The sequence below is a fragment of the Brachycentrus maculatus genome, unplaced genomic scaffold, assembly GCF_059751285.1.
Source record: "Brachycentrus maculatus isolate JH-2025_06_01 unplaced genomic scaffold, ASM5975128v1 h1tg000303l, whole genome shotgun sequence".
Classification (NCBI taxonomy): Eukaryota; Metazoa; Arthropoda; class Insecta; order Trichoptera; family Brachycentridae; genus Brachycentrus; species Brachycentrus maculatus.
In genome coordinates this window covers 926,890-952,112 of record NW_028281053.1, presented here as the reverse complement: position 1 = coordinate 952,112, position 25,223 = coordinate 926,890, and the positions used below count along the sequence as shown (strand labels likewise).

At 34.4% G+C, this 25,223-nt stretch overlaps 1 protein-coding gene across 1 annotated transcript; it reads left to right on the top strand.

Moving 5' to 3' along the window:
• Window positions 1-1,777: 1,777 nt before the first annotated feature.
• On the top strand, window positions 1,778-17,135 carry Stt3A (catalytic subunit 3A of the oligosaccharyltransferase complex). Its single transcript, XM_088267682.1, has 14 exons — window positions 1,778-1,883; window positions 1,994-2,106; window positions 2,233-2,400; window positions 4,286-4,446; window positions 5,351-5,548; window positions 7,582-7,773; window positions 8,403-8,556; window positions 8,878-8,955; window positions 9,730-9,890; window positions 10,701-10,865; window positions 11,691-11,879; window positions 13,736-13,955; window positions 14,702-14,890; window positions 15,258-17,135. The coding sequence occupies exons 2-14, from the start codon at window positions 2,004-2,006 to the stop codon at window positions 15,401-15,403; spliced, it is 2,124 nt and encodes a 707-aa protein (XP_088123808.1). The 5' UTR covers window positions 1,778-1,883; window positions 1,994-2,003; the 3' UTR covers window positions 15,404-17,135.
• The last annotated feature ends 8,088 nt before the right edge of the window (window positions 17,136-25,223 follow it).

Below are 25,223 nucleotides of genomic sequence, written 5' to 3'. Positions count from 1 at the left end.
AAATAATACATATTAAAAAAAAATTAAAAAAATTATATGTAAAAAACGGTCAAAACTTTTGCATCAACCCAATATATATATATATATATATATATATATATATATATATATATATATATATATATATATATATATATATATATATATATATATATATATATATATATATATATAAATATATATATATATATATAAATATATATATATATATATTTGTGAAAAAAGATGCCGGAATGTCGTTCCACCGCATGACATGAAAAAAAAGCCGTGCATAATTGTAACATTACAAGTACATATTACAATACTGATACAAAATCTTCTTTCTCAAATAGGGGAAAAATACATTATACAACATTCACAATCTATTTTCTTGACAGTGTTTACACTTTATTGTATTATGGATGCACTGTTGGTCTTAATGAGTTGACTGTATTTTTCTTGAAATTCCATTAGGTGATAACCTCTGTGTTTTTATAAAACAATCTCATTATCTTAACCATAAATTATTTCCTTAAAATGTATCTAACATGCCAACTAAACATAATTATTTTAACACCAAAAATATGAGCACATGTATGTTTAAAAGTATTTTAATAAATAAGATGTGTTTTAAATGATGAGTTTTATTTTACAATGCCATTTGTCGCTTGAATAAGTTGTAAATATGTAGCTGAACTGTTCAATCCAGTTCGGTAAAAGATTCACCATTCCAAGTCCTTTAAGAAAAAAAACTGCAAGCCGATGAGAATACAGGGTGGTGTAAAATTAATCACCGTATTGAAAGATGTTGTAATTTTTACAAATGGCGTCACTCGTCAATCATATTTGACATTTGTGAATTAGAGAGCAGCAGTATACTACAAAGAAATGTCTAAATAATTCAAAAATAAAAGAAAAATACAAATATTGACATTAATGTCTAAATCCTAATGTGGGCGATTAAAGTCTCTTAGGGGAGGGGTAATGAGGATTTTTTAGCCTTTTTTCAAATTACCTTATGTTCAAGTCACTCTGAAATCTACCTACGGCTTATTATGACCCTACTCAGGTTTCAACTTTTTAAGTTTCATAGCCTATGCCTAGTCGTGAGTGGATTTATTCTTTATGTTTAAAGTTACAATAATTTCATGAGATTAGAGTAACTTTAAACATAAAGAGTAAATCCACAGGGGTTTTTAGTAAAAAATGTGGGCCTAATTTATACATATAAATGAAGAAAAAAAAACGCCCACCAAGATCGCTTCCCAAACCGCTCTTATGTACGTATGGAGAAATCAATTCATGTAGAAAAAGCGACTTCTATTCTCTGCCTATCTGAAGCAGCGTGATGGTTATAGTTAGTTAGGTTTTTATCCATTTTTATTATTTATCATAAATATCTGGGTAGGTTGGTACCCATATATTGCAATCACAGCATAATCCATCTTTCTTATTAAACCAATCACAAAACGAATTAGATCTAATCGGGCTACGTGATTGGTCATAATGTAATTAATTATTATTATATCATTAGTGAAAATTCAGTGATTCCATTTTGAAATCGTCTATGGCTTAGATTCCCAAAACTGACTGACCATCTAACAAAAAAATTTAAATCTTGGGACCCACCTCTTAGCTGTAAGTTTGTTTCAATTTTAAGGAATTATAAATAGCTGAATGAAATATCAAATTCACTTCCTATTTTTAAAAATTCATGTATACAGTGGCGAGGTCCCACTCAATATTCGCTCGCGATCCATAGTTTGGAAAACCATGATCTATGGACATCTATTTCAAATTAGCTAGTCTTTGATCTATTTTTTAAAGAAATCTCTGGTTCTGCCACGCTGGTGTTTGTCGCCCGGCTTTTTGGCCGGTGTTTTTGTGTGAAAATATCAATAAACGTAAGAAATTCGCACCATACCATTTTATTAATAAACAAGATTATCAACAATTATACATTGATTTTACGAAACTTGTTTTCATCGATTAATATATTTCCTAATCGTTTCAGAATCTTCAAAATGACAGTTGAAGTTCAATCAAACCCCAGAGAGCTTCAAGAAACGAGAGAAAAACAAGAAACGCTGCTTAAATTATTAATTTTATCAATAGCAGCCATTTTATGTGAGTATATTAATATGCGGCCTCGATTCTTACGCGTATGTGCAAAAGTTTAAGCGCATTCAATATCACGACTGCAATATCTTGCGGACGATTCTTATCTCTTGTACAAATTATGTTTGTTTTTAGCTTTTGCGACCAGACTATTCTCGGTGCTCCGATTTGAGAGTGTAATCCACGAGTTTGATCCGTACTTCAACTACAGGACCACCAGATATTTGGCAGAAGAAGGATTTTACAAGTTTCACAATTGGTTTGATGACCGAGCATGGTATCCCCTCGGCAGAATTATCGGAGGTTTGTGGAAAAAAGTTTTCATATTTATTTGTATTTATACGGCCCTTGACTTAACTCTTTATATTCCAACGAATTTTTCGAAGACTTACCATCAAATCCAAATAAATTTGTACTAATAGCAAAAAATACACATTTTAACAAAAACATTCAAAATGTATGCACCAATGGTTTGATGAAGTCGGCTTTTTGCTGATAATCGTTAACGACCAAATCACCGACTAGTCGGTTTTTCTACCCTATGTACTGGAAATCATTCTCACACTTATGTAAATCACCATATCAATTTCAAATTCGAACTATTCATATAAAAATTATATTTACCACATACAATTTTTTTTAGCAAAAAAAATTATTTGTCAATATTTTACTTGTTGAAGGCAATATTTCTAATAAATAAGAAATATTTTTAGATTTAATCATAATATGATTGTTTGCTCTTAATTTGAACTGCAATAATATTGTCTTCGACATGTACAATTTTAACAAAAATAATACTTGATATTCATTGTTGAATTTCTGGTTTGTAATAAATATCCGGTTTAAATTAATAGTTGAAACTCGCAATAATTCTGAGTGTTATTTCCAGTACGTTGGGTAGAAAAACCGACAAATCGGTGATTGGGCGTTTACGGATGGCAGCAAAAAGCCAACTTGTCAGCTTTTAGTAGTTAATTTGTTAAATATAGTCATTCACACATTTTTGTGGAGTAAATTTTCTAAATAAATATAATTAAATCAACTGGACTATGGTAATGCATTCATTTACAAATATTCAAATGTTCAACAGCCTTCAGGACATTCTATGTAGTTATCCACGGTAGTTAAAACATTGTTGTTGGGCGGATTTTTCATCAACCCGACCCTAATTATACTCGGGCAGTCTTCTGCCCGACCCTCAGTATACTAATCACAAGTAACCGCAAACCCAATTCCCATCTGTACAATGTTTTTTGGCGTCTCTTGCGCTCTGCTAGAAGCAACAAGTAGAACGCTTATAAGCGTCTCCCGCTCTCTACCAACAGTATGTAAAAGACGCTTTTAACGATTACGGGATCTAGATTTATCCACAATGACGGGAGCTCAACCTGCTGCTCTCCGGCATTACCATTTCACAGGGAGGCGTCCTGCCCAACATCTTGGGCATGCTCCAGCCCAAAAAGATCGAGAAGAAGGCGCAATAATACAACGGCTCCACTTTCCCCCCTTCAGACTCAGCCGATTGACGACGTTTTTCTTTAATATTTTTTTTATCTATCATTATCATATCATAATCCATATATGTATAAGGGCCCTTTAGGTATTTTACGAAAATAGCGCCGTATAAATTATCCAAGCTTATTATTATTAAACGTTTCCCGGAAATACGCAAAGACGTATAATAAGCGCCTTTTTATTAGAACAATTTATGAGCACATTTGAAAAAAAATGCTTTTTCTCTTTAGCCTTCTATTTTTTCTCTGTAAAGGTAGTAATAATTTTTTTGTCACAGAATATGTTTTTATCATATAAACGCCCTTGAGGTAGTATTTTATGAAAATGGCGCTGTATAATTATTATTATTGTATTACGTATCATTATTTTTTATTATTTAATATGGTTACAATTTTTTTCAATAATTTAATTTAATTTTCTAGACATTTCTACTTTTGCAATCTTAAAATTAATAACACAGTTCTCTTCAATAAAAAGACTAAACTCTTGTGCTTGGTGACGGACTTACTATTATTATTTATTGTTTGTTGGTAATTTATTATATTTTTATTTAATTTTTAAATATCTGTAGGAAGGTTATTGAAGTACTGCGTTCCCAAATATTTAAAGTTCATTATGTTTTCCATTCTCCACTAAGTTCCATCGGTCATTACTAAGTATGTACCATTAACAGGTACAATTTACCCCGGGCTGATGGTGACCTCGGCGGCCCTGTACCACCTCATGTGGATGCTCAACATCACCATCGACATCCGGAATGTGTGCGTCTTCCTCGCTCCCTTCTTCTCCTCCCTCACCACCATTGTCACCTACCTGCTCACTAAGGAACTCAAGGTAACCCGACTCTACTTATTCAATATTTCTTTGGAAATACTCACACTAGACCAGTGGTTCTGAACCGTGTTGGAGGTACCAAACCCCACCAGTTTCATATGTGCGTTCACCGAACCCATAATTGGAAATTTAGATATGATTTTTTCAAATTCAAAACATAGGTATATATTTATAGATTGGTGCACAAAATGAACAAAACCATTATAACATGATTTATTGATTTGGCATTTAATTTGTAGAACTCCATTTTAATTTATGTATTAATTTTTAATCAAACACAGATTTTTTGAGTCTACTAAGTTGTATTTTAATAACAAAAACACATAAAAAATTAATATTGTGACAATTGTTTCGCTTAGTTATGGCATTTTCAAACAAATGTCTTTCGAAACATTCGTTTGAAAATGCCATAACTAGGCGAAACAATTCTCACAATATAATTTTTTTATGTGTTTTTGTTAATAAATTACAACTTAGTAAACTAAAAAATCTGTGTTTGATTTAAAAATTAAGACATAAATTATAACATGATTTTCACATAAAAACAAAAACAAAATAATGAATATTTACTGCAAATCAGTGTGACTTCTGCTGTTGTCTTTCAGAGACCAGTTCAGAAATGCGCGGCTTTACCTTACAGCAGTTACAATTCGACTATTGGGGGGCAGTGTTGCTAGGAAATTATCACTTCTATGTGATTCCCCGATTGCATAAATCACATTGGGCAATGACGACACGTTATGATAATAGATCTAGTACATTTGTTACGACTTATTTGAAGTCCCAACCCAGTAAAAATGTAGGATGCGGAGTACATGCATTGTTTGAGCTCTTTTATTTCTAGATTGATATATTCCTTGAGGGTTTATGAAGAGGAAGAATAAATATAATTCGTTATTTGCAGGATTCTGGAGCGGGTCTGGTGGCCGCCGCCATGATCTCCATCGTGCCGGGGTACATCTCCCGCTCCGTGGCGGGCAGCTATGACAACGAGGGTATCGCCATATTCTGCATGCTGCTCACCTACTACTTCTGGATCAAGGCCGTCAACACGGGCACCATCCTGTGGGCCACCATGTGCGCCCTTGCCTATTTCTACATGGTAACATCCCGCATCACTTTGATAATAACTTCAGGTTTTCTACTTACAAAATTTTATTTTATTTAAATATCATGTACAGAAAAGAAAAAAGTGCATTGGCGGACTTATTGCTAAAAAGTAATATCTTCCAACCAACCAAAAATAGGCTTGTGATATTGATCAAAACGTTGATACCATTTATAGCTGTTTACAATCAGAGGGTAGATAGTACTTGAACATTTGAAAAAACATATGTTACAAATTGATGATAATAAGGAAGGCAAAGGAAAAAGGGAGTTTAGGGAAGGAGGTAGAGGGAAAAACTAAGGGAGAGGGTTTGATGGACAGTTAGGATTCTAATAATAAATAGTAATGTCTCAGATGTTTATGAAAAGTTAAAATTATATCTCCTTTTGAAGTTGGGTTCCCCATTTAGGATTCATTTACTTGTGCAAAGTCACTGTGACCCTTTTCAACTTATTGCATACTTATCGGTTTAAACCACTGGTCATACATTTTAACCAAATTACATGCCACATATCGCATAAACACGTTAAACACCAACACTGAAATTCGTCAATTTTTTTAATTAACAAAAAAAAAACTTGTCATAATTTACATATTTTAATGATATAATTTATTTAGTTTATTTAATATTTTGATTTGACGATGGGTTCCATAGTTAAAGTATTTTGAATATAGCTGTTGATTGAGGTCACTGGTGCCCCCATGGCGTTTAACGTGTTAATCAGTATAGTTATTTTTGCATATTTACTAAAACAGCGCTAGTAAAAGCTCAATTACTAAAATAGAAAAATGATAGAATTTTGTCATTAAAAAAAAAACTCAGTCCCAAAAATTTTCACACAAACAACTTTTGTTTATTTAAAAAACTTGAGATTGTCGTGAAAACATAAAATTATTTAAAAAAAAAAAACAAACAAATGTCAACAAAAAGTACAAATTACTTAAAATTACTGAATGTTGTTTTTCTTCTTTGTATACTTTCATTTTCAAGTTTTGGTCTCCTCAATCTAAATTAAAACATAAAGAGTAACTATTGAAAATGTACCGCATTGACTTTTTTCTTTAACTATTTTCTCTCCTTCAAGTATCGGAGAGAAGAGCAAGGAATGGTCAAAAATAAATTGTTTGCAAAGAAATTCACGCTGAATAGATATTTACCCAAATCTACTCAGCTTTTGCATCTTTGTACACTTATCCTGCATGTCACGAGTTGGTTGGCTTGACTCTGGTCAACGTCTGTACACGACGGATTCTTCAGTTCTTTGGAAATGTTGCGTGTGGTGATTAGGATTGCCTGGAACGACTGGTTGTAATCGGTAGCCTGAAGAGGAAGAGAGGGAGATGAAGATCTGATAGACCGATCAAGTTAAGACAGCTGCAGGCACCTCAGTGGTTGGAGCGCTACGTGCGGCGCAGTAGTCAAGTGATAAGTGGAGAAGAGTCATTGCCTCCCAAGGGTCACAACCCTCAGTAATCAGGACAAAGACGGAGAAGAATAAAATATCTCATACTCGCAACTTATAATTGTTATACTATCATATGCTTTGATTACCCTTACCCGCACCTCAATGGTGCATAGGGCACTGCATCATATAAACACAGTATTATCTTGATCGTCAACACATGAAGGAAAGGTGATCAGCCCTCCACTTCAGGTACCAGTCCAGGGTAATATTGAATAAATATTTGAGTGAAAAAATCACCTATATTTATTTGATCCCCCCCTGGGAATCGAATCCGGGACCTTCAGAGCGGTAGCCGAGCGTGCTGACCATTACACTACGGAGGCGGACAATTGATTACAGTTACACTAAAACTAGCTTATAATATACCACCTAACACATATCACTTAACATGTACTGAAGTTTATGAAATTTGTGAAATTTGATGTTACCTTCAAAATCACGGTTTCAAATGACAATAAAATAAAATTCTCATTAAGTGGAGAAGAAGACACTGTTATCCTGCATACGAAGAGTTGGTCAGCAAATATTGCGTTCCAAATAGTGAATGTTTGTACGTTGTAGGTTTCGTCGTGGGGAGGGTACGTGTTCCTCATCAACCTGATACCCATGCACGTGGTGGCGCTCATGCTGACGGGGCGCTTCTCCCACCGCCTGTACGTGGCGTACAGCACCCTCTTCTGCGTGGGGACCATCCTGTCCATGCAGATCTCATTTGTGGGCTTCCAACCCGTCCTGAGCTCCGAACATATGGGGGTAACTATATATGCTGAAATTTCTATTAGATGTTTGTTCTTTAACACTTTGCACGCCTACTACACGGATCCGTGTATCATGCGTCTAGCGCACGGTGCCCACTACACGGATCCGTAATCACGCACATCAACATACAAACGCGTCAGTCTATTTCGTGCACTGCTGGCGAGAGTTGGATACACGGATCCGTGTGATAGGTATAAATGGGCAAATATACCACAAAAAATTAATTTGGTAATAAAGACACTTATTATTACTGGAAACAAGAAAAAAAAATCTCGCATTTTTTAAAAAAATCACTTTTTTTAAGGCAGCGAACGTGTTAAACAAATTAAGTGATTTTTGACATCTCAACATAGATGAAGAAGAATATGTAAGTCTGGACATTTACAGGGCATAAAACCATCATAGGCTTGGTTAAGTGATCACTTTACACACATTTAACATTCACCAATTATAGCCACGATGTTTTTATATGAATATTATATACCAATGTCGTTGTTAAGGTCTAAACTATATGTACACAATTATCTAATCGCGTCGCCAGCGGTCCGAACGCGTAAAAACACCCGTCCGAAATGTTTTCATGGACAAATTTCTCGGTGTTTAATTAAATGCTCCTATTCCAGGCTCTCGGCACCTTTGGCCTGTGTCAGCTCTACGCCTTCTTTGAGTACGTGAAGTCGAAGGTCTCCCCGCAGAACTTGGCGATCCTGGTCCGCGCCGCTGGCCACGCTCTCCTGGTCATCGGCATGGCTGCTGTACTGATCCTCACCATGACGGGTGAGTTTGTGCTGGAATTGCAAAACGTGGTGTATAGAAGAGCGAAACATTAATCTTTTCACTTTTTAATCATATCAGATTTCTCTTATTCCTCTTGTCATATTTTCCAAATAAGACACCACTAAATCCGATAGATCCTTATGGCCCATTGCCTAATAAATTTTCGTCAACTGAATACCCTGTTTTACACAATCTGTTTCATTCCTAGAATTTTTCACTAAAAAAATAGCGCCTTTGAGATAGTATTTTACAAAATTAGCTCTACATAAACTATCCAAAAATTACTGTTAAGAGTTTAATGTAATATGTATTTATTTTCAGGTACAATTTCACCTTGGACTGGAAGATTCTACTCTTTGCTCGATCCTTCTTATGCCAAGAATCATATTCCCATCATCGGTAAGTTGGATATTCACACATTTGGTTAGTTCATCTGTGCATAGTGTTGCCAACTTGTAACTTCCTAGCTAACGTCTTACACTCCATTATTCTCCATTATCATTACTGTTATCAGAATTATAATTGTCTGTGAAATAATGTAATCAGGTGGTGTTAATTGCGGAATCATAGAATTCACGTAAAATTTGACTATGGACATTACTGACTTCTTCTATGGCTTAAGAGCTAATTTGAGATATGTGTAATGGATTCTCGAATACCATAAACAACCACTTTGGGTGTAGAAACAGGTTAGAATCATAAACGTCTACATGGTATATAATCAAATAACAACAAAGATAAAACATGGATACTGGATGATGATCATTCACACGTTGATTCTTTATAACCCACGGAAAAAGTTATTGTCTTTCCAAACAATAAGGCTGGAAAATATGGCGTTTTGATAAATGAAATGTATTTAATAAAATATGGAATAATTCTTAAGACATGAAAACGAATTTCTCAATTTATGTAGACAGGCAATACAATTAAAATTTATAAAATAAACAATTATTATTGTTTATTATTCTTGTTTTCTTGTTATTGTGTCATCCAACTCTGTAAGTGGACAGAACTGTGACTATAACCCCGTGCTAGTTGCGTACTCCCAAAACCATACCATGGAACAGCTTTTTGTCTTTCCGGATGATAAGGGAGTTGTTCCTCCATTGGGTTCTATGACTAACATGGCATCAGAAAGGAAGTGTAGATATCATTTTATTTTGCTTACAGCGTCGGTGTCAGAGCACCAGCCGACCTCGTGGTCTTCCTTCTACTTCGACCTGCAGATCCTCGTATTTCTGTTCCCTGCCGGACTCTACTTCTGCTTCTCCAAGCTGACAGACTCCAACATCTTCCTCATCCTGTACGGGGTTACCAGTATCTACTTTGCCGTAAGTTTTTATGCTTCATTTCTAAAAATTGTATAAGTAATACATACCTCTCGTAGCTTTGAAAATTCTACATTCTAAACTAAACTAAAACTTTTTTCTCAAGTGGTTTTACAAAAAAATATATTTATTATACCAGCCAGTTTGTTGAAGAGTTTTGAGTGTGAATGGACCCTATTGATCATCCAATGGACCGAGGGAAAAATATTATATTTTAGAGAAGCGTAACAGACCCACTTGGCAATTCTAAATGGAAGAATAAAATGGTAGAGAAAATGCTTCTCTTCATCTTCTAAGCCCATATCTGCACCCGTGGTACATAGGGTACTGCATCGTATTGACGCAGTGTCAATTATTACTTTCATGAAGGCAAGGTGATCACTCCTGAGCTTCACGGACCAGTCCAGGGTAATATTAACACATTACACCACTAATAAAGATGACATAATTTGTTCATACAACACACAATTTAATTTCGACACATTTTTTTTATTACATCAAGACTAAATTGCACACAAAATAAAAATGGTAAAACATAAAAATCTATTCAACATAAATTTTTGAAAAAAGTTATTGTCATTCAGTTTTAATGTAAAAAAAATCACTTACTTAAAATAAACTGGCGAATTGCCGGCTTTGTGAGTCAGTGACTAATTGACCTTGGCTGGCGATTTGCCGGCTTTGTGTTGCAATGGGTTAAATAAAAAATAAATACCCCACAGAGAAAATACATGGGATGGCAAACTGGGCATGTCAAAATGTAATGTTGTGGGTATATTAAGGGAGAGGAGTAAAGAATGTGCGGTTTTGCAGGGGGTGATGGTCCGCCTGATGCTGGTGCTGGCCCCGGTGATGTGCATCCTGTCGGGCATCGCCGTGTCCTCGCTGCTGCTCACCTACATGCGCCAGGTGGACCCGCCCAAGACGCAAGATAAGAAGTCCAAGAAGATGGACTCCAACTTTGTCATGAAGAGCGAGGTCGGTACCGCCTATACTATCCACTATTCACTATTTTCCAATAACTTCACACAATATGATGACAACTGTGGAGGTCCTCATCAAAAAGTTACATTTCCAATATTGCACAAAAAATCCTTTAAATGCAAATCTGTTCTGTTCACTGTATTCTATCGAAATCTTAATTAAAGTTACGACAAAATGTGACCAATCCTGTGTTAAACCAATATAAAATGTAACATTTTGGTGAGCACCTCCAAAACTAGTCTATGGTAAAATCCATAGAAATTGTCACAACAAAGAAAGAAAATCCACAGAAATTCCTCTCTTCTGTGTGTGAATATTTCTGTGTATAGCAAACCCCCCTATAACGTTGCTGCATTATTGGAGGAAATGTTTTAGAGTGCTAATTTTAAAAAAAAAACGATTTATTCGACTTTCTCTGGGAAATGGGTTATTAAAATTACATGAAATAAAAATGTATTTTTTTTTACGAAATCTATGAAAATAGAAATTATGTAAGAATAACAAAAAAAATAAAGCTCACCATCTATAAGTTTTATTTTATCACAAAATTACATACAAATATCCACAGATGTCATTGCTATACAAGTCACATCATACCAACTGACAGACGGACTTCGACGTTCATTAACTTCGATACTCCTTTGATGAAAATTCACACCGACGTTTATTAACATCCATACTCCGGGAAAGGTTAAAAGCATGTCAGTGAATCCATCAGTTATTGAATGTGTATAAGTAAGTTACTGATAGTGTATTGGAGAAGGATCATCTTCTCCCTGATGGTGAGCAAATGCTGAAGTGGCGGTGTTTGCTTTGCAGATAGCGCTAGTGTTTGTGGGCGTGATGAGCTGCTTGCTGATTTCGTACACGTTCCACTGCACGTGGGTGACGAGCGAGGCGTACAGCTCCCCATCCATCGTGCTGTCGGCGCGCTCCCACGACGGCGGACGGATCATCTTCGACGATTTCCGCGAGGCCTACTCCTGGCTCAAGATGAACACCCCCGAAGTGAGTATCCTGCACAAAGTTTTACTCCCGAATGTGATCATTCAACATACAATAAGGGGAAGACTCAAACCAAAATTTAGTATAATCAATATATAATGTGAGAGGGAAAACAGAACGAGGACGACCGAAAAAGACTTGGCACAATCAGATTAATCAGAACCTAAAATCTGGCAGTGTCAATAGTCTGCGTAATCGGAGGTCATGTATGACTAGATGTATGGATGTGAAGGAGGCGGAGAATGTTTGCAAAGACGAAGAGTGTGGCGTTCCATCCTTTCTGCCTATCCCTGTGGGGAAACGGCGTGATGGTAGTAGTAGTAGTAATATATAACTTTGTTTTAAAATCACTATAAATATTTTATTATAATTTATAATGTCTACCGGTTTTGAAGCTAACCACTTCTTTTTCAAGACTGATTAATACTTAAACACTGTCTACTTAACGAAATTCAAAATATTTTGGCCGCTAGGCAAAAGAGCTTGGGTAGATTTCAAGTGGCTTTATTAGTCCTTTATTAAATATGTTTCCAATCACTCAATATCCCTGATCCCTTTTGGCTGTAACTGCTAATCAACACAAAAAATAAAGCCACTTGAAATCTACCCAAGTTCTTTTGCCTAACAGCCAAAATATTTAGAATTATGTTGAATAGATAGTGTTTCAATATTAATCAGCCTTGAAAAACAAGCGGTTAGCTTCGAAACTGGTAGACATTATAATTAAGTTATAATTTTTATTTTTATTTATAGTGATTTTAAAACAAAGTTATATTTTAATTTTAAAAAGGAAAATCACAAAGTTTTAGCTTCAAATATGAATTATAAAAAAATAAATATTTTAAAAATGTATTAAAAAAGAACTCCACCGCCAAGACACAATGTGGCTTGGTGGGTCTCCGCAATTTAAAAAAAAATGTTTTAAATTGTGATTTTCATAAATGTTAAAACAATTTATGTTAATAAAAAAAGGTGTCTCAGCTTGAAATGAAATATGTATTGTTCTTCCCTTTTTTATGAAAGCATGTAATTTATTATACAATGAAACAAGGTTTCCAGCTTATTGCGCATAATGATGACAGAATCTCAGTGAATGTGTTGAGGAGCAAGTCAGTTGAGTCGCTCCTGATGACTCCTGTTTTGCATTCTCTGCATTGTGATTGTTAACACTTTGATCGCTGATATGCCAATTAGCTGCAGTTTACCTTGCCGTCCATGCTGTTGCTTGAAATTACAACACGTTTTCAGTCTTACTTTACTGACTTGTAAAATCATCTCACACAATAAATCCATGCTGCCCAAATTCACTAAAGTAGTGTTAGTATTAACCTTTTCATAGCCGCAAATAAACAGCGCTATCAGGCCAAATATTTTTAATGAAAATATAATTATCAAAAAAAAAAAAATGTTTTAAAAAAAATAACCCTCATCCGCACCCCATGGTGCATAGGGCACTGCATCATATAAACACAATATTATCTTGATATCGTTAACGCATGAAGGATGGTGATCAGTCCTTTGCTTCAGACCGGGGTAATATTGAAGAAATACTAGAGTGAAAAAATCACTTCTTTTATTTGACGGCCACCCTGGGAATCGAACTCGGGACCTCCAGTACGGTAGTCGAGCTGGCTAACAATTACACAACGGAGGCGGACTTTATGTTTATTCAATTATAATTTACTTATAAACCTTGTATATGCATATTGTATATAAGCAAGGTAAATAATAAATGCAACTCCCAACTAAAAAAAAGGCTCGACAATTAATATGCTACCTAGAAGAGTAAATGAGTATTAGTAACGTTTAAAATTATAATTGACTTGAAATGCATAGGCTATAGTGATTGTTGTTTCCAGGATGCACGCGTGATGTCATGGTGGGACTACGGGTACCAGATAACAGCCATGGCCAATCGGACCATCCTGGTGGACAACAACACGTGGAACAACACGCACATCTCGCGCGTCGGCCAGGCCATGGCCAGCTCCGAGGACAAGGCCTACGAGATCATGCAGGAGCTGGACGTGGACTATGTGCTCGTCATCTTCGGGGGGCTCACGGGATACTCCTCCGACGGTAACACTCGACCCGTTCATTAAATAAACACCAAAAATATTTTTAACATGTTTACAGAAAAATAATCACAAGTGTGGTTTTGGTGTTTAATAAATACAACCACAGATAATAGTACAAGTGCCATTTCAGAAATGAATAACAGCAGAGTTTTACAAATTATAAGCGCAGATTTGTGAACAAGCATTTGGACACACTCGAAATGTTTTAAGCAGCGTTGCCAATGCCAATGTTCACAATTCCCAGAAAATCTAGGCCAAATTCCCCAGGGGAAAAACAAAGTTCCAATTCCCCAAATAATTATCCAATGAAAAAAACAAATATTCATAAAAAGTCCACTACTTATTTTTCTTTCTGTACCCGACGGATTCTCCAGTTCTTTGGACACGTTGCGCGTGGCAACGAGGATAGCCTGGAACGCCTAGTTGTGATCGGTAGCCTGGAGGGAAAGAGAGGGAGAGGAAGATCCCCCACACGATGGACCGATCAAATTAAGGCAGCAGCAGGCACCTCAGTGGTTGGAGCGCTACGTGCAGCGCAGTCAAGGGATAACTGGAGAAGAGTCATTGCAAGGGTCACAACCCTCAGCAATGAGGATTAAGACGGAGAAGAAGACTTATTTTTATTTATTGTTTTTACCATAATTTAATACCTATTTCTATTAATGAGCCGCTTAGGCTCGCAGAGATAGTATGCAACTGAAATATTTTTGTAAATAATAAAAACACAAACAACTGTCTTATATCCAGATATCAACAAGTTCCTGTGGATGGTGCGCATCGGCGGCAGCACGGAGCGCGGGGCGCACATCAAGGAGCAGGACTACTACACGGGGGGCGGCGAGTTCCGCGTGGACTCGGAGGGGGCGCCCACGCTGCTCAACTGCCTCATGTACAAGATGTGCTACTACAAGTTCGGCCAGGTCTACACCGAAGGAGGTACGTACTGACTACCAGTATCACCACCCACCATCTGCACTTGACAATCCAAAGTGACGGCAGTAAAATGTAACAATTTGGTAATGTTAGCTCTGGTAAGTATCTGAAAACGAGAAAAAAATACATGGCAAGTAGCCGCAATAGCTGGCGTAGCGACACGACCGCCGCGGAGGACAACCTGCGCCCTACTAAAAGGAGATCGGTTGAAACTCTATCAAACTGCGTGCGTGTATGCAAAGCACGGCACGAACGCACATTTGTGTATTAGTGGTTTTTTCTCCAATTTTTTCACAACACACATTGGGTGCCTGTATACCCACGATATAAAGTATCCTTCAGTACCGTAACATATGTTTTTGTCGGTCAGGGCGCCCGCCGGGCTACGACCGAGTGCGCGGGGCGGAGATCGGCAACAAGGACTTCGAGCTGGAGGTCCTGGAGGAGGCGTACACCACGGAGCACTGGCTGGTGAGGATATACAAGGTCAAGAAGCTGCGCAACAGGGGCGTGTAGCCCGCCCCCTCTCGCCGTGCTGCCCCCACTCACCGACGCTCCACGCCGAGAACACAGACACGCAAACACCGAGACCGCACAATCGTCATCGTCAAAATCTGAACCTCAACTCATTAAGGTGGGGACTGACCGGAGTCATTTCGTCGTAACGTAACACTTTACGATGCGAGCATTCATATAGTCAGTACAGCGTTCCGAGTGCTCCATCTGAAATCGGATGCTCGCCTCGAATGTTACGTTACGACGAAATGTGGAGGTCAGTCCCCACCTTTACGGTGACAATTTCAAAATGTAATAATACAGCGGAACTGCTCATAATGAGTATAATTCCTTCCTGAATCTTACTCGTTAAGTCCCGACTCACAAGTGAGTGTCGTGAAAAAGGGACTTGCCCTTTCTCTGTAATTCGTTATGTGAAATGTACCTCGTTGAGGGAGCAATTTTTTTCCAAATTTTTTGCTAGCTATGCGAATTACTCATCATGAGATGTTCCACTGTATTATTACATTTACGAAAGGAACCTATGTCCATATTGAATTAAAAGAAAGTACACTTAGCCTTGGGTATTCTAGGTTGTGAATAGTTGAACTAATTCACGCAACGACTTATATATAGATGTCCGAATTTGAAACGGCTGTTTCATCCCGTATTGTGTAAAAATACTCCTAACTGCAAATTTTGCCAGAGTCAACTTTGAAGTTTTTTTTTTCCTTTGGAATATTTTTGTTCAAAGATTTCAATTTATACAAATGTTAATACGAGTTTCTTTTAAATATTTAAGATTATATATCACAATAATGTTTAAAAAATAAAACTACGCAAATCAATTTATTACAGTAACCGATTTGCAATCAGAAGTACTTACTACTAGTACTACATACTAAATATATAATAATAATAATACATACTAAATATAAAAGAGTTTAAAATTTTATAAAAAAAGTATTTTACATCAATGGGTCAACAATCTAGAAATATACAAACTTACAAGTAAAGAGTAATTTCAGCAGTCTTTTTTTTTTAAATGCGCATTTTTTTCTGTGTTCATTTCTATTGGATGTCAAGTGTACCTCTTCATTACAATGATTGAAAAACCAATTGCTCTCAAGTAAATTTTATAAAATGAATTGATAAAAAATATATAAACTATACTAACCCTACTTTAAAAATCTACATGTTATAGTCACAAAGGTCACACATTTTTTGAACAAATGAATATGTAGAAAATTGTATTAAAATTTGTAGATATTTATTCTTAAAAACTGTATTTCCCTTATTTGCTGTAAATTCCTTTTTCTCAATTTTCAATATTTATATATTTCACGTCGTTTAAATAAGGAGACACTGATGTGCCAGTCTATGGTAACATTTTAATATTGACATTGAAAAAAATTGATGTTGACTCAATCGGAAACCAAACCTTGGACTTGCATCACAAGTGACTTTCTTAAGTGAAATAAAATTGTCAGAAAATATATGATTTACGAGTGTCACAATATTTAGATTTTAGTTATCATCTCATATATTGTCTATGCATTATTATTATCCATTTATCCTCAGTATATTTATTATTGTATCAAACATTTCTACATAATATTAAATTTTAACTTATGCAGTTTTGTATGAAAATGCACCGCGACACATGTAGACTGCCATCTGGGGGAATGTTTCAGAACTACAGCAAAAGCTTGTTAATTTGAAATTGAAGGGACCAGAATTTGAAGAAGAAAAACACCCATTTTCAATAATGCTTGGCAATGATTCCTATTCGTTGTTAAACAGTGAATGAAACCGGAATCTTTCTGAAATTAGTTTTTTGCTCTTGTTATATTTATTTCAAATTTCCAGCAAATTATTTGTTGAATTTCGATTATTCAAATATAAGAAGAAATGTTTTTTAAATTATAGTAAATTTGAATCATAGTTGTCAAAATTAATGAGCTTTTTCTGCAGTATCTGCAAATATTTAACTGATTTTTGCCCCGCTCCTGTTAGCTCGTTTTGTTACTTTTTAAACTTTGTTTTTTTTTTAAATTTTATTACAAGTACAGGTTTACTATATTGTACAATTAAGTATTTTATACTCAATTATATTTTTTACACACTAACATGACAATGATGCTCTTCAAAATAAGCAATAAATCAGTAGTTGCTAAGTCACTGTACTCTTGCGGCGTCGCGCATACGCAATGAACATATTTGATAATATTGTAATTAGTCACTGTGTTGGATCACTCTGAAGGCGAATGTCAGTTCCATACTTTTTTCCATCACTTGTAATATCTACACTTTTTATATAATTTTTTTGTTGAGAATAATTTCATAAAAAAGAATTTTCTGTGTTCTCAGTTGACGTAGTGTAAGTTCAATATGAAGAAGACTGTCACAAAAATAAGCTTGTCATTTTTACGGTGATATTATCTTCTGGTCAATCCTACCGGCAGGTTATCCTCGTCTGCTAAGAAGAACTATGAAGATTTATTCACAATTTATTAATACATTTCATATTGTCACGGAGTACGGACGCTCTCATTTATTTATGTAGTACGCCAATTTGTTTGTACCATTTGACATATTGAAAAATTGCATGATTACCTTCAAAGCTGTCTTTGGTTATGAAGCTCTAGCCACACTTTTTTTTTTCAAATTGACATTTTTATATTTACCTGAAAATTGTGATTATAATGATTCCATTGTTTCCATCGTCCTCCTTGATGCCGGTATACAGTTAAGAGTAATTCAACTTATACCGTAGAACCGGCCTGACATTTAAAAGGGTAGTCAGTCACACGGCCGGATTACTCCAGGACTAACATAGTCCAAGCGATTGATGGGCCTCGTAGAACCAATTATGGTAATTCGTTCATTAATTGAAGCATCCGCCACTCGCTGTTTGCAAGGGAACACCTCAGCACCTTTATTATGCAGAGATGTATTAAAAGTCCCAAGAAGAAATTGGCTCGGAATGATTTATCTTTCTCAATCCATAGAAAGTAGATTAAAACATTGCTCAAAATATTAACTTATTATAAATTTATCTTGAATGTGATTTTGAAGTCGCAAAACCAATAATATATTTTGTATTTATTTATTTTTCAGTAATTTTTTTAAAGCTTAATCAGCGGTAGTAATTGATCTATCGGGGTAAAGATATTTAAATCACATTTGATTTAACAACACCTCGTTCAGAACAGTGTCAAGTCACAAATATATAAATGTTTAATTGAACTTCCCGAGATATTTTTATTGTTTTGTACATTTATATAATATGCATTTGTTAATAAATACCCTTTTTAATATCTGCAAGATTGATATGTTTAACAAACCGCAAGTCACAAAATATACTTGATGTTGGGAATAGGGCCTTTTCACATTTGAAAATATAAACAATGACCGTATATTTTTCATTTGAAATATTCATAGCGAATTTTCTAAATGTGTTTATTAAAGCATTATTTCAAATTATCAGCAAAAAAACTTGCCATCCATGCAAAACATCCATAATGCCTTGGTAGTTGTTTTTGCAAAGAATTTTGGCTTTCAGAAAAGAATTACACTTTTGACGTTTGAGATATCATTATGAGTAGATGTTTAATATTTTCTCATATGTAAAATAAAACATTTTAAATGAAAACATAATTTTTATACATTTAGAGTTACATCGATTGAATAGTAAAAATATACTTAAATAATAATAAATATTCAATCCATTTAGAATGTTAGTTATTCCTGATTTGTGAAAAGACCCTATAATTATTAATAATTAAGATATGTCACAAATATTTAATTAAGCTAGTTCCTATCATATTAAAAGGAATTATGAAAGAATTGAATAGTAAGTAAAATGGTGCAAGTATGGATTTGTACTTTTGAAGCTTCCATTTTATTTGTACATTTTTTTGGTCTTTATAAAATAGGATTCGAGTAGTAAAGAAATGAATTTGTAAATAAATTTATCTTACATCTTCCTAAAAAGTGTTTAATTATGAAAACTTCCTCCGCACCACGGCTGTCCAAACTTAAAACACAGTAAGGGACAATTTTTTTGGAAAAGGTTTTTTTGCATTTTTGGACTATCTAGAATCTACTTGGTCCAAAAATGCGAAAAAACATTTCTCAAACAAATGTCCCTTACTGTGTTTTGAGTTTGGATAGCCAACCAATCCACAGTTGCAAAGGTACATTTCACGATTGTGGAAATAAATCACCCGCCACACCACCACGTTCAGGCCTGACACTGACTATTCTTTTTCCCCTAATCCGAAGGTTTTTGTAAGAAACAATTTGACGATGGCCATTTAATGAGTAGTTTTAAGGCAAACTGGATTTTTTTTCTAAAATAAATTGATTGCTAGACAGATGCAATATTGAAAGTGATTACATCAAGAAATTAAAATAAATTTGTGGTTCAATGATTACGTCAAGTCTAGTTCAGTGATCAGCAAACTTATTACCCAAATATACAAGTTACGATCATAAAATTTCTTGAAATTAAATAATTTAATTTCTTAAAATTTCTTTTTTTCTGTTTGTAATCTTTATTATAATTTGAGACCTTTATTTAACTAAGGGTCACTCGATAAAACTTGAATAGATAATTCATACTTACTAAGGATTTTATTCATTAATAAAAAATCAAAAAACGCGCTTAAAGTGTCAGAAATGAAGACTCTGAGAAGCATAACAGGCAAGAGTCTTCGAGATAGAATCAGAAATGCCAGGATCAGGGAAATATGCGAGATGGAACATGTCGTTAGGTGGGGAAGGCAACGAAGGAGACAACGGTATGCGCATGTGAGGAGAATGGAACCATCCAGACTCCCCCACATCGCACTGTACGGCCAACCCCATGGTAGACCACCAAAGAGATGGGTCGATAGCTGGGCCGCAAGGCCTATAATAATAAGAAGAAGAATAAAAAATCTTTTAAAAGTAATAGTAATAATCTTTTAAATCTATAAGGACACTATTTATTGACCTTTCCCGCGGATATTTGTACAGGAAGTGCACTTAAGAGGTCGAAAAGCAGCAGTTTAATATACCCTACTGTAAATAAAAAACAATTTGGCACAACAACTACTGTTTGAGTAGTCTTTTACAAAATGTAACATGATTTTTTTTTATTATTGTTGGGCAAGTGTGTGAAAAAATTCACCCTTAAAAATATGTATAACCCATTTTCGATTTAAAATGAAAATGCCATGTGTAAGACGATATTTCAATAACCAAAAATTGGAAATTTGAAACATATTTTTTATATAAATAAAAGCCAGTTATAATAAAATAAAATTTATTAAAACATTAACATGCAAGGAATAAATTTGATTTACATAATGGAAAAAATAAAATGATATAACAGATAATACTTAAAAGTAGTAAAATATAACATTATTTCTGACAATACTGTGAAGGCGTGGCGCATTTGGATATTATGACGATATTGTGAGGACAAAATAACAATACATGTGGATATACTCATTGAGATAAAAATATTATGTAATGCATTAGTGGGTCAGCTGGTGTAAACAATACATATTACATATTTAACACGTTGACTGCCAACTACGAGATAACTCGCAGATTGCGTTCTTTGCTAGGACGCCGACTAGGAGTTATCTCGTACTGTGTTTACTTGCCATGTTCGTACTATAATTATGTACTGTAATTAGAGTTTTAAATAATATAATATGATTAAATGAAATTGGGTTTTTTAGACCGGAATTCTGAAAATTTCCGTGGCAGTCAATGTGTTAAATGTTCTGTCAACTCCCATCACCTTGTTCAACCGTTTTAGTGCTATCCAGCAATATCGCACTGCAGGATTCACTTTCGAATATTGCAGCACGGTGCTTACATGGTAAGTCATTTAGTGAGCGTTCGGTCCTTAGAAGCACATTACCATTTCATGAGGAAAGGAATTCGGATGGATATTAAATAAAAAGGCAATAAAAAATTGTGGTTTTGGAAAGTATTTTATCAAGGGAAAAAATATTTGAACTGATCAAGATATTTTAATTGTTATTTTGGGAAGAACTGATAAGAAACCAAAAACAATGCATAGGAAAATAAAGTAGTTTCATTTCTTAATAATAAATTAAGAAATGAAACTGCAAGTGTGTGATGCACCTGCAAACAAATATTACAATATCAGATTAAATTAGTATAATCAAAATATAACTTTGTTTTAATTATAAAATGGAAAACCACAAAGTTACTGCTTCAAATATAAATTATATAAAAACTATTAATTTATGTATGTACCCTATATATTTATAATGTGAGAAATTCTATTTTATATACAGTGAAACCTCTATCGTTTTTAAAGGGACCTAGTGAAATAAACTATGAATGCGGGATAAAGAAGTCAATACACAAGGATATACGATCGAGTAAAGATACTGTCCTCCCAATTAAAATTAAGGTTGAAATTTTAAGAATACAAGTTTTAGATGTAAATAAATGTATTAATTTAAAAAAAAATACAAAGTTAAACAGAACCCAAAGATCTTCAGACCTCTTGTGCTGTCACAAGCTTTTGATAGTCTGTATCCCACACGTTGAAATATTGTCGTCGAATATAACAAAATTGAGAAAATGTAAAAAAAACAGACAAATTATATCAAATATGTGGCATAATTCAAACGATGAATGCGGTAAAATGTTGGATAGAAACAATCGATCCAATCTATTTTTGTATGAAATGAATTCGGGGTAGAAGAAATAAACGACACATCCGGGAAAATGATTATTCGAGGAACGATAGAGGTTTCACTATATGACCGACATGTCATTGACAACCAAATTTATCCGGGAGAGGGCTTTAGTATCGTTTTGACAACTGAGATGAAAGGTATTTTTTTACTGCAGTCTTAGTAGATGAATTGAACATTATTCAGGATAACATGTATAATTATTAATATATTGGTCGTTTAATTTGTAGAACTCCATTTTAATTTATATATTAAATGTTAAACACATATTTTTAGAGTCTACTCAATTGTATTTTATTGTTAAAAAAACACATAAAAATAAATTTTGTGACAATTGTTTCACCTTGTTATGGCATTTTCAAACGAATGTGAAGATTAAATGGACTGATGGTCCTTATATTCAAACCCTTATCCGCACCCCTATGGTGCATAGGGCACTGCATCATATAAACACAATTTTATCTTGATCATTCACACATCAAGGAAAGGTGATCGCTTCAGGTACCAGTCCAGAGTAATATTGAATAAATATTGAAAATAAATGTAAATATCACTTACATTTATTTCACCCTCCTGGGAATCGAACTCGGGACCATTACACTACGGAGGCGGACAAGGCGCATAGCACATCATGCAAGCGTTTACATCTTTGTTTATGTTTTCTCTTTAGAAATGATGTACAATAACAAAAATATGTTTAACAGTGGTGAAGAATTAGGTTGGTTTGTTCATTAATTATTTTAGAATTAGGTTTATTTAAATACTTATTAATTTCTAATTGTTCCAGTATATTAATTTTGCGGCCTTTGCTTTCAATTTGTAATGGAATTGGTTTATTTGAGAGATAAATTTTATGGTTATTTTTAATTAAGTGGTTGGCAAATTTAATCTTGTTTTTATTTTTAAAAGATCTTATGTGTTCTGAATAGCTGGTTAAGAAAGAGCGTTTGTCCCACGTAAATTACATTACAGTTGTTGCATTCTAGTTTGTAGATTCCATTGTTTTTTTAAATATTTAACTTGTCCTTTGAGTTTTTTCAAATTGTTCCGTTATTATTATTTGTTATGAAGGCCACATTTATTTCGTATTGTTTTAAGACACCAGAAATCTTTATGGAAATTTTACCTGAAAATTCTGTGCAGACAAACTTGTTTATTGATATGAAGGAAATATTAAATTAGTATAATGTTTATATGTTTTTCTGTTTATCATCATATTAATAATACTCTTTTTGTCCAAATTTATCATTTTTAGCTATGATTTTAATTGAATTTAATTCCTTTTTATGTGCGATTTTATCTAAAGGTATGTTTAACACTACCTAAGTAGATGCATGCATATACACATTACACATACATGCCGTACTAAAGAGCCGTGCGCGGGTGGGTACCGCACCAGACTGTCGCCGCCGTGAGCCGTTGTGTTTTTTTAAGTTACCACTTGAAAATGTCTTAGAATTAAACACACTAAACTTAAAAAGACATAAATAACGTAACGAATGCTATTTTAACTGTGAGAAATTTTAGTACTTATTTTTATCATGATACTTTTGAAAACATTTGTCCACACATAGCGGCACATTACACTCGGCACACACAAATTTGGTTTGTTTTCTTATTTTCGGTTTTAGTTTAGAAGTGGCACAGACACGACACCTTTCACGGGGGTTTGGTACTTTTTGAGATAGTGGAATTTTAACGGGTACGTGTTTATTTGTAGTTGACTGATTTGTTGAGGATGCTCGAAGTAAATTATCACTCAATGTTATAGCACGTAAAATAAAGGGTGCATCTTCGTGATATTTTTTCAATAATTGTTCAATAACTGACATTTGGAAATTGGCCAAGCTAATTTTTTTTGATTTTACAATAAATAAAGATCAATAATATGGAAAGCAACTTTTCTGTACCATTTGACTGACTTTCTCATACTGCTCAAGTTGCTTAGCATCATGTCTGATGTTTTTATTATAATCTAGTATACATTTTGGTTTTAGAATAGACTCTTTTGTCGTTCTATTAGTTTTCCCTGATGGCGCCACAGATTCACCGTGAAGTGTCGTAAGCATGTGTATTTTTAGTTTGTCGTGCCATTTTATTGCTAATAATGACCGGGACTTTGATTGTACTTCCCCTTTTTTAAATTTTCCAAAAATTGGCATGTCTTTTCTATTTTTTCGGAGAGTAACCACAGGCATTGTTTTTTTTTTCATGGAGGTACTTAAATAACTAGATAAAACACATTTATTTCGTATGGTTTTAAAACACCAGAAATCTTTATGGAAATTTTACCTGAAATTCTATGCAGGCAAACTTGTTAAACTTATTAATTTTTCTGTTTATGATCATATTAGTCTTTTTGTCCAAATCAATCATTTTTAGCTATGATTTTAATTGTATTTAATTCCTTTTTAAGTGCGATTTTATCTAAAGGTATGTATGTTTATTAGTTTGTGTATCACATAATGATATGTGAGACCGTGGGTGCATCCATATGGCATGTATTGTCGTGTCTGTAAATGTCGGTTTCCTAAATATTTCAAAAGTATGTTTATTGTCATGTTTACCTATAGTTAAATCTAAAAAGTTAATTTTCCCGTCAACCTCGTGTTCTATTGTGAAGTAGATTTGAGAGTTTATTGAATTGGCCCATTTTGTGAAATTCTTCAAGAGCTATTCCAGCATATTAGTAGATCGTCTACATATCTGACATGATATATAATCTATTTTGCTAGAGGTGATTCTAACATTATATGTTCTATGTGGTCCATAAAGATTTCAGCAAGAACTTCCCATTGGGAGGCCATCCTCTTGTTGATATATTATTTTATTGAATTGGAAATAATTATCGTTGACACATATTTCAGTACGGTATACGAGGAGTGGCAATTAAATTACGAGAATTTGTATATAAAACACGGGAAACAAAGTTAGCAACCTAATTTTTTTACCACCCTTCAAAGTAGTCCTTTTTTAACTCGGAACAATGTTTCATATGATTAGAAGCAGCCTTGATAGTCCTTTAAGTCCTTTCAAGACGACAGTCGCAGCCTCTTGTACGACCTCTACGCTGCCATGATGGGTTATTTTGAGGTGACTTCATTTTAGGA